This window comes from Prionailurus viverrinus, chromosome B3 (genome assembly GCF_022837055.1).
Source record: "Prionailurus viverrinus isolate Anna chromosome B3, UM_Priviv_1.0, whole genome shotgun sequence".
Taxonomy (NCBI): domain Eukaryota; kingdom Metazoa; phylum Chordata; class Mammalia; order Carnivora; family Felidae; genus Prionailurus; species Prionailurus viverrinus.
In genome coordinates, this window is record NC_062566.1 from 65733005 (window position 1) to 65744329 (window position 11325).

At 35.6% G+C, this 11325-nt stretch overlaps 1 protein-coding gene across 1 annotated transcript; it reads right to left on the reverse strand.

Annotated features, from left to right (window-relative positions):
- Window positions 1-1566: 1566 nt before the first annotated feature.
- Window positions 1567-5057, reverse strand: LOC125168472 (olfactory receptor 4F21-like). Its single transcript, XM_047863633.1, has 2 exons — window positions 4942-5057; window positions 1567-2511 (listed from the first exon to the last, which is right to left on the reverse strand). The coding sequence occupies exon 2, from the start codon at window positions 2476-2478 to the stop codon at window positions 1567-1569; it is 912 nt and encodes a 303-aa protein (XP_047719589.1). The 5' UTR covers window positions 2479-2511; window positions 4942-5057.
- Window positions 5058-11325: the final 6268 nt, after the last annotated feature.

Here is an 11325-nt window from a genome sequence, read left to right on the forward strand (position 1 = left end):
GTAGAGAAAGGCTTATAGACTGATTATCCATGCTATGTTTCTTGGAATGTCTTAATTACTGAGTTTCCCTAAATTGAGAGCATCATCTGATAATGTGCCTTTTCTGAAATTTGGAGCAAAAATTCAAAGTGAATTTAATTACTGTATAACAGTCCTAGAGTTGGAAGTAAACTTTAAGTTTCTGTAGGTGTGAGAAAAATTTTATTTTCATCAATGTCTACAGTTTTTGTGTGGAACCAAGATTTCACTTCCCATTCTTGAGGAAGTCGGAAGTCTTTTGTGGGTAGCAGATGATGGCCAGTTGTGGGACCTGATCCCATAGGCTGGTCATGACTTGCAAAACCATGCTCCTGGATTCTGAATGGCCCACTTTGAACTGCTGGTTTGATGAGGCACATTGAAAGCAGAGAACTGTTTTCTATCACAGAATTCTCTGTGCTCAGTTACCAGTTTGGCTCTGTTAGAGTAAAATGTTAATTAGAGTAAAAAGTAATTAGCACTTCTTTCAGTTACAAAGCAGTATTAGGAGGCTGCTTTTAGTTTACTTTTTTTTTTAATGTTTATTTTTGAGAGAGAAAGAGAGTGAGAGAGAGAGAGAGAGAGACAGAGTGTGTTGGGGAGGGGCAGAGAGAGAAGGAGAGACAGAATCTGAAGCAGGCTCCAGGCTTCATGCTGACAGCACAGAGCCCCACGTGAGCCATGAGATCATGACCTGAGCTGAAGTCAGACGCTCAACCAACTGAGTCACCCAGGTGCCCCTAGTGTACTTTTACTGGAGACGGTTCTTTACTATCAGCACCAGAAAGGCTATCTCATTGCTTATCCTTTGTTTCTTAAAATAGATGTTCAGTATTTACGGTGGGAAAGACTGGACAGGCCAAGGAGTTAATGCACCTAATACAAATGAAGAAATACTTCGAATACCTTGCCGTTCAATTGGGACAATTCTAAATCACAGAATCTCTACAGTCTCCTGGAGGAATACAGTTGGCTTGCACTCCGGTTATAGCAACATAAGCATCTTTCCTTTCTCAGTACCGCTTCCCTGTTCCCTTACTAATGAATCCTAAAATCAGCTTCCAAATAAACTACATGCAATACAATTTTGTCTTAGGGTCTTCTAAGGGAAACCAACCTAAGTAACTATATAGAGCTACTACTCCTACATATATAACCCTTCAATGTAATGGTTCCTGACATTCCCCAGAGCTGGGTTGTACTTTGTTTTCAAACCTTATGGGAAGCAGAAGGGATTTTCTTATATTACTTATTGTCAAAATAATCACAGTTTCAATCATAAAATATTATTTAGTAGATACTACTGCTGTCTGATAAAATAATAAAATAATACCCTTATATAGTAGATTCACATCTCCCATGCTAACCAAAGTAATGAATAAATGCTCTACAGAGGAGTAGAATTTTGATCAGTGAGGTAGAAAATATATTAAGTTTATGTCTGTTTTAAATGTCAGATGCCTAGGTAGAAATATATAAAAGACAGATGGATGTATAGGTTGAGAGCTCCAATGATAGAACCAGTTAGCAGAGTCTGACATAATGTCCTTATTTGCTCATTCTTTTTATGGCTACCTTTATGTCTTTATTTCTTAACGTATATATGATGGGATTTAAGATGGGTGTGATAGCAAAGTCAGCAATGAACAGGTATTTATCAACTGACGATGTGGGGAAAGGCCATACATAGAGAAACATGCATGGAGTGAAAAATAGAACCACCACAGTGATGTGAGCTGACAGAGTGACAAATGCTTTGGATAAGTCTCCTGAAGAACGTTTCCAGACAGTGACCAAAATAAAGATATAGGAAAGGATTAGCAGGAAGAAGGTGCCCATGCTCATGAAGCCACTGTTGGCAGCAATAATAAACTCAAACTTGGCTCCATCTGTGCATGCAAGTTTTATGATTCTGGGAAAGTCACAGTAAAAGCTGTCTACTTTATTAGGACCGCAAAAGGGCAAGTTTATAATGAAAGCAAACTGGGACATAGCATGGATCACCCCAATGACCCAGCCAGCAATTACAAATGAAACACATATTTTAGGGTTCATGATGTTCAGGTAGCGAAGAGGCTTACAGATTGCTGTGTACCTGTCAAATGCCATGGCGATGAGTAACACCATCTCCACTCCTCCCATGATGTGGATGAAGCATATCTGTGTCATACAACTTTGGAAAGAAATTATCTTGTGTTCATTTAAAAGGTCTCTAATCATTTTGGGGACTGTGGTAGAGGCAACCCCCACGTCAATGAAGGACAGATTGGCCAGTAGGAAGTACATAGGAGAATGTAAATGAGAATCAAAAATTACCAAAAAGACAATGAAGAGATTTCCCAGGATGATTCCTAAATAGATCAAGGAAAATATTAATGTAAGAAAAACTTTAGTTTCCCAAGAACTAGAGAGTCCAAGCAACACAAACTCAGAAACCATAGAATTATTTAATCCATCCATTGACTTGGGCAGAAGAGCTGATTTTCAAATCACCTGAGAATAGAAAATGATTAAAAGTCAGAATCAGTGGTACAAGTGTAAATTTCCTATTTCTTGCTAGTTTTTTCTTTGGGGTACATATCCCCAATTAGAAATCCTTTAATTGGATAAGAAAAAAATTAAGGATATGAAAACATTATGGTGATCAAGAGAATGATTACATAAAAATGGAAGAAAATTATTAATATTTTCGATGGAGGTAAATGGTGTTAATTCCCTTCTATTACATTTTCAGATCCTTTTATTTTACCTCTCAAGGAATTCTAGACCTTTCCCTGATCACTTACTTATGTGTTCTCCCATCTGAATAATCTCGGCTACTACTGTCAGCTTCACATTAATATTCTCACACTAAACTTGCTAATTTTCCTTAACTGAATTTATTTCAGTGGTCAAATAGAGATCTTTAGGCCAAAATTGCTTAATGCCTTTCACCTTGTTTCACCTTGTATATGTGTTTTGGTTTTGTTTTTAAATTTGTGTGTGTGTGTGTAATTTTCCATGGAAATCAGGTACTCAGATTGTGATTATTCATAATTTTGATTCATAACTATTATCATGGGTACATGCCTCTATATTCAATGAAAATGTTAGATACAAAGACTGAATGCTTAGTAAGTAAAAAATGTTAAGTAAACAATTATAATATTAATAGGTGACATGTTTTTGATGTATCCTCCATGCAAAGCTTTGTACCAAGTACATTATCTCATTTAAACCCCACAGAATTCAATTTGGAAAACTTTTTTTAGACTCATTTTACTAATGAAGAAACTGAGTCTTAGAGGGATCAAGTGTCAGAGCCAGGACTTTTACCCAGAGCTGTAGGACAACATGATCCATACTTCTGACCATGGCTCTGTGCTCTTGAAGGTTGGCTCTTTCCCATATACCATGGATCTTCTCTAAGGATTAATCAGTTAAACTTTCTTCAACTTTTTGCTTCGTTTTACCTATTTACATAGTTAGTTCTTTTTTAAAAAATCAAGTTTCTGAATCTTGTGTCTCCTAATTCTCTTTCTCTTCCTAACTCCTCATTGGCGGTCCTCACTTTTTGTTTGCCAGTAGGCCAAAACAATTCAGTTTCCAAAATTCCTTGTTCATAGGAAGAACCCCTGGAATCTGAATACATCATACAGTAATCAATTTTTAGCATCATTTTCCTTGATCTCTCTGCAGGATGTGATAATATTTATCATGCCCTTTATTCTGTAACTCCCTTTGCTCTTGGCTCCTTGGCTTTTTTTTAAATTCTTTTTTTTAAAGTAATGTTTATTATTTATTATTTTTGAGGGTGGGAGGGGCAAAGAGAGAGGGAGAGACAGAATCTGAAGTGGGCTCCAGGCTCTGAGCTGTCATCACAGAGCCTGATGTGGGGCTCGAACTCCCAAACCGTGAGATCATGACCTGAGCCAAAGTCGGACGCTGAACCCACTGAGCCACCCAGGTGCCCCTCATTGGCTTTTCTAAAGCCAATCTTCTTCCCACTTCTTGCCAACAGAAATTTCATTTTTTTCTGGTAGTTGGCTTAAATCTCTAGATTATAGAAGACATTAGCTCTATCTCCAGTTGAAATCATGATTTTTATACATGATCTATATGTGATTTTTATAAACCAGTTGCTGTAAACCCATTTTCCTTGGCCATGAATTAATCTAATATAGGGCATGTGACCCAGAACTATTCAATGGTAAACTAATGTTGTCTGAAGAGCTTTCCTTCCAAATGAAAAGACAAAGCTTCATGTAGAGAAGGTTCTTTTCATGGTCTTGGTTTTTTTGTTTTGTTTTGTTTTTTTGTTTTTTGTTTTTGTGGGTTTTTTTTTTTTGCATTTAATGCTAATGATATGTTTAAAGGTGCAGAAACCACAAAGTTGCAAAGCCCATATAATAAAATAATACAGTAAAAATTCAGAGAGGACCTAGAAACCAAAGGCATGTTGAATCATTTAACTAAAGCCTGCAATAATGTCCCTTCAGATTTATTCTTATAATGTGAGAAAAATAAGCTGTAATTTCTTTGATCCACTATAAACCAGGTTTTCTGTTAATTTGTTGAATGCAATTAGATCATTTTTATAACAGCCCTTCCCTAATTATTTCTCTGCCTTTCTGACCTCTCTATAACTTTCACTAACACAGCAATCATTTTTACTCTCCTTCACCTTAATTTCTGGTGTGACTCAGAGTCTGTGTTAAGTATTTTATTTTTAAGTGTGTTGACAACACCTCTTTTAACCATTCTCTCAGGAAAGTATTCTATGCCTGTTTACCTTGGTCTGATAATAGGAAGGACTTAAAAATGCAAATTCTTCATCACATACCTCCGCCTGTATCTTTTTAAAACCCTCATAAAGATTCTCATTGCTCTGAGGGGAAAAAGATTTTATTCAATACTAGTTTATTTATTTTCACTAGTACCTACATGTTGAATTCTGAATCTGTAGCTTTATCCCTTGCTCCAGAGTAATATATCCAAAGCAGTCTGTGGTATACACAAATGCAAGTTCCATCTCCATCATCAAATAGATATGTCAGAACTGAAATTATAATATTTTAATTTACTCCAATGCTTTGATAAATATCACTACCATTCTCTCCAGTGCCTGGTGTAGATACCTGGGTAGCACTCTATTCTTTCATTTCTAGCTCCAGTTGTATAACTTTATTCTCAACTATTTCTCATTTCATTTCCTTCTTCACTTCTATTGTCATTTTGTCCTTTACATCTGGTCTACATATTTTCCCATCTTGAAAAGGCTCCCAATTTAAAAGGCTCGTGAATGATCTCTCTGTTCCATTTTTTCCATGTCCAGTCTGTTCTACAGTCTGTATCCATATCTGTGTATCCACAGATCAAATGATCACGTGGTTTTCCTATGTGGGTCTATCAAGAGAAAATTTTTGATCCCACAGCATATCACATAAAGACCATGAGAAGAGATGAACAATACTTGATTTCAGAGGCTATTTACATAAAGATTATAGGGAATGAATGTACTTAACAATCACTGGATAAATTTCAAAGCTGATCCCTGATAAAAACTCTTAGTAAAATAGGAAGGGCTAAGAAATATTTTAATATGATATTTTAAATATAATTTTTAAACCAATAGTCAATGTCTGATTATAGATGAAACATTAAAATCAAGAACATGAATAAGGAAGCTTGCAGAATTATGTTTCAATAATTTACTATAGCAGAAAGAGCAAATCAAGTAATGTTCTTGAAAGGATGATATCAAAAATATAATTATTCACAAATCATGTAATTGTCCATCTCAATAACTTGTAATTAAATGAAAAAAATAAATCAGGATTATTTTAATAAACATAATAAATAATAAATAGTAAATAATAACTTAATAAAATAAAACAATTTAGAAAGGTCTCCTTTATAAGTGAAATAATTGAGCAACATATGCATTCTATTGAAAAAACGAACTTTTCTGAAACATTTGAAATGCAGATTGAAATGGGAAATGAAACCATGTAAATAGAGAAAAAAGGTTCAAAGTTGTAAAAATAGCCATTCTCATTGAACTATTCTGAGCAATAATTGTAGTTCCCATGTTTTCACTCTTATGTGGTTCCTGAGAAACTTAACAGAAGACCATGGGGGAGGGGAAGAAAAAAAAAAGAGGTTAGAGAGGGAGGGAGCCAAAACATAAGAGACTCTTAAAAACTGAGAACAGACTGAGGGTTGATGGGGGGGTGGGAGGGAGGGGGAGGGGGAGGGTGGGTAAGGGTGGGTGATGGGCATTGAGGAGGGCCCCTGTTGGGATGAGTACTGGGTGTTGTATGGAAACCAATTTGACAAGAAATTTCATATTAAAAAAATGAAAAAATGAAAAAAAATAAAATAAAAGCCAAGTGGAGGGGCACCTGAGTGGCTCAGTCGGTTAAGCATCAGACTCTAGGTTTCAGCTCAGGTCATGATCTCACAGTTTCGTGAGTTTGAGCCCAGCGTCAGGCTCAGCACTCTCTCACCCTCTCTCTCTATCCTCCCCCTCACTTGCTCTGTCTCTCCCAAAATAAATAAATAACCTTAAAAAAAAAAAGCCAAGCAGAAATATTGTGGAGCATTACAGAGTGATCCAAATGTCCATTTCAAAGTCCAGAGATATTGTGAAAAGGAAATGAAGTGGGTGCTAGGGGGTAGAAAAGAGAACACTTTCTGTAAAGGAGATTGGGATATATCATAAACCCATACTAATTAAACAATGATTGGTTTAACTGAAGTTGAACAGATAAATATAACGAAACCCAGTTAAGAATGTGGTACAAATTAGGAAACTTAGTATATGATAAATAAGGCATTGCAATTAAATAGGATAATGGAAGGCTATATACTAAAATTAGAGTATTCGATAGTTACTAAATTTGACGCTCAACATTGGAAACATAAACTTGTAAGTATCTTACCATTCTTCTTACAGCAAAGTAGCTTCCAGATGCTTAGAAGGCTTAAGTGTAAAAATAAAATTGTAAAGTTTTAATAAAATGGGTACGAGTTAATATCTAAAACTGGAGATTGAAGAGGTCTTTCTATGTTTACTTCAAATTCAGAAAGCAGATTCCATTTTTAAAAATTTTCTCCTCAACAGAATAGATAAACCTGTTGCTGCTGTAGGTTTGGGGAACCAGTGCTTCTCATTCTCAGCTGATGGGAGATGTGAAGTGGTACAGTCATCCCAGAAGGCAGTTGAGTCATAAGAGTAAAAAATATTTTAACTGTAATTCAGAATCCTATGTCTTGGAATTAATTGAAAGAAAATAGACAAAATGCATAATGTTATTTTACTTTAGCATTTCTTATAATAGGAAATGTTTGTTAATAAGGGACTGATTATGTGGATATATCCAGTTTTAAAAGGGTTATTAGGTATCTACATTAACTAGCATGGGAAGATATCAGTAAGTCCAGAAAACTATAGAGGAAAAAAAATATTTTTACTGGGGAAGGAGAGTACAAATGACATTTGCATGAACAGATGTTTAGAATTTGCCCCCAAATTCTACTTTAATTTGAATATAGTTACCACACAATGTTACATTAGTTTCAGCTGCGCAGTGTAGAGATTCAACATCTCTATAGGTTATGCTATGTTCACCCCAAGTATAGCTACCATCTGTGGCCATATAGGTGGTGGGATTTTAACTAATTTTATGCTTGTTTCTTTATCCCCAACTTGACTTCCTATACTTTTACAGGTAGTATTTTTTAAAATTTAAAATCAAATGTATCAAAATTAGTTGAGAGAATCAGAACACTTATATAGGAGCCATTTCAAATATACAGCATAAGCACCAACACAGGGGCCAAACTATTTGTGTTTCTAGATGCTCCACTTACCTGCCGTGATTTCTGTGTGAGTTACCAGACTGCCTTATGGGTCAATTTCTTTCTCTGTTAAAGGTGGACACTAAGAGTCGATACTTCTTATGATTGTTTTGAGGACTAAATGAGTTGAAACAAGAAAACATGAGAAATGCTATGGTATATAATAAATGCTAGCAAAGCACTTATTTGCTATATAATAAGTGCTAAATAATTTTGATGATTTTCAGGAAACCATGGGAACAGTGGTTTAATTCCTCTGGCAAAGATAAAGCTAGCATGCTTTTCATATTGAATAGTAGGAATAGAATAGTAAAGACATAGATGTTACCTTTTATTTTGTGATACTAATATTTAGGGAGAAAGTAGATGAAAAGGTCAAAGTACTTCACATAGCACTTTAACAAAGACCAAGCCATTCTGAAGAAATGCATCTTATACTACAATTTTAATTGTGAGAATAAGACCAGAAGGAAATAACCAATGTGAGTGAAAATCAGTCAAATCAGGTGAGTTAACAAAGGAAATGGCAACTGAAAGAGAAGTAAATAGTGGAGAACATAGAAAGAGGAGGTAATTTATGGAACCAGATGCTGGAGAATTAAAGATGGGATTTCCATGTACCTGCGCAGGCTCTCTTTTCATCCTCAGCAGCTTCAAGGGATTGAGAAACACAGAGAGATTCAGTCTGTTTTGGGTTCATCATCATTGCTCTAGACAAATAGTTATAGATTGTATCGTTAGAAATGAAACCAATTAGCCTGACTGAGAATTAATGACTCATAAATGTTCCATATATTCACTGGCCCTTCCCCCTCACTGGCAAGAGGAATTTCCTTTTTGAGATTATCTTATATGACAGACTTCTGAAAGTTCCTGACTCTCGATGGGAGAATATGTAAACTAAGTTCATTTGTTCTTAAACTATTTATCTATATTATATATATTGATTTCAATGGAAATTTTTTTCTTTTAATCCTTCCTTTCTATCTTTCTTCTTCCTTTCATTCTTTTTTTGCTTTGTCTCTCTTAATTTCTCCATCTGTCTTTTTTTTTTTTTTACCTTTTTCAGGCTAGAAACTAGAAGATTAAAAAATTGACTACCTAGTGCTTATTAAGTACCAGTTGCTGTGCTAATATGTACTTTATAAGCATTATCTATTTCAATAATCACAGCACTTATTGCCATTTACTTGATTTTTTTCAAGGTCATAAGTTAGAAAGTCAACAGAACTTAATAAACTGAGGTCTTTCTGATTCCCAAACCACCAACATAACTTCCCTCCTAGAGATGCCTTCTGATTTTGACAAGACTATAAAAATAGAAAAGGTTTTTATAAAATAAGACCTTTTATTCTATGAAGAGGTAACCCAGACACAAACATATGTAAGAGTCCAAAAGCAATGTTCATATTTATTTTAAAATCATTTTAATTTCATTGTCTGTTTTCATAGGACAGTACTTAGGCCTATTAATGTTAATTACTAAGAGGACTGTTAATGACTAAGATTTTTCTGCATTTACCACTACTTACTTACTTACTTACTTACTTATTTATTTAAATTTAAGATTATTAACATGCAGTGTAGTATTGGTTTCAGAAATAGAACACAGTGATTCATCTCTTACATATAATACCCAGTGCTCATACCAACAAGTGCCCTCCTTAATGCCCATCACCCATTTAGCCCATCCCCCACCCACCTCCCCTCTAGCAATCCTCAGTTTGTTCTCTATATTTAAGAGATATGGTTTGCCTCCATTTCTGTTTTTATCTTATTTTTCCTTCCCTTCCCCTATGTTCATATGTTCTGTATATCAAATGGTGGAATAAGCTAAATCAAGAAAACATCAGGATAAGAAAACATCTTCCCCAACCAGGGCATTCCAGAACCTCTAAGATTGTAGAAAGTCAGTGCTTTTTGTTAGTGTGTCTAATGCTATTAGGAATTCAGAAGTCCCAGGGATTAGCTGGGAAAGAAAAACCCATAAACTTTCCTGTAAGAATTTAACCAAATAAAACATTCAGAACTCTAAGCTCCATAGATAGGTATAAAAAATCTGCAAAATAGTTTTAAAATAGGGGGGAACCGGGGCCCCTGGGTGGGGTGGCTCATTCTGACAGTGCAGAATGTGCTTGGAATTCTCTTTCACTCCTTCTCACTGCCCTCACCTCTCTCAAAACAAATAGACTTAAAAAAAAAATAGGGGGGATGCATTAAAAGTAAAAGTTCAAAGAAAAATAATCTCTTATCTGGGATATACTTACCCTACACTGATCACCTCTGAAACCGTTCCTTCACTGCTTAATGAGAAGGCTTACCTCCAGAGTCTGCTTCAGGTGAAATGAATTCCAGGTACTGTGAGCAATATTGGAGGGATTGTATCCTCAGTGTGCCAAGTGTGTGCTGTAAAGAGTAGCTTCTGAGCTTGGAGGCTTTCCATCTCTATCTCTGTGTTTTAAGTGAGTCAAGTATTTGGAAAGGTTTTCCCTATCATGCTCTTGGGGGATCCTTAACTTCCACCTTTCCCTGAGGAAAAGTTGGGCATTAAGGGCATCATGCAATAATCTACTCTTTTGAAAGCTAGATTCAAGTTAGTCCTTTTTTTTATTAAAATTTTTTTTAATGTTTATTTATTTTTGAGACAGAGACAGAGAGAGAATGAGTGGGGGAGAGGCAGAGAGAGAGGGAGACATAGAATCTGAAGCAAGTTCCAGGCACTGAGCTGTCAACGCTTGAGCCCACAAGCTGTGAGATCATGACCTGATCTGAAGTCAGACACTTAACTGACTGAGCCATCCAGGCATCCCTCAAGTTAGTCCTTTTAAATACAAGTGGAAGTATAAAAGAAAGGAGTTTCAAATGTTATATTTCTTTTTTATTAGGAGGATGTAACTTTCTTTCTTTTGCTCTGTATCTACCATGTCATAAAAGGAAGCAAGATGTTGATACCAGTCCCAGCAGAAGTTAGATCATATATGGACAGGTGACAGTTAGCTCGTCTTTGGAATGTTGCAACTATTGAACTTTGTTTCCTTGGATTTCAGGGGAATATTAGGTCTCATCCTTCACAGTACTTCCTTTAGCAGGGTCCTGTATATTAATAGTTTGAGTGTAAATCATATTAGAGGCGTTTCTCTAAATGATGAAAAGAGAATGAAAGGATAGTTTCTTAATTCACACACACACACACACACACACACACACACATATATATATATATATATTTTTTAAGTTTATTTATTTTGAGAGAGAACTAGAGAGCATACATGTATGCATGCATGCAGGTATGCAAGTTGGGGAGGGGTAGAGAGAATGAGGGAGAGAATCCCAAGCAGGCTCCATGATGTCAGCACTCACAAGGCTCAGTCTCATGAATGCAATATCATGACTTGAGCAAAAATCAAGAGACATGCTTAACAAACTAAGCCACCAGGTGCCATTTACTCCTTTATTAAAGAAATA

What these genes read in the sequence shown, in the direction of transcription:
- LOC125168472 (XM_047863633.1), bottom strand. Translation starts at nt 2,478, where the DNA reads ATGGATGGATTAAATAATTCTATGGTTTCTGAGTTTGTGTTGCTTGGA.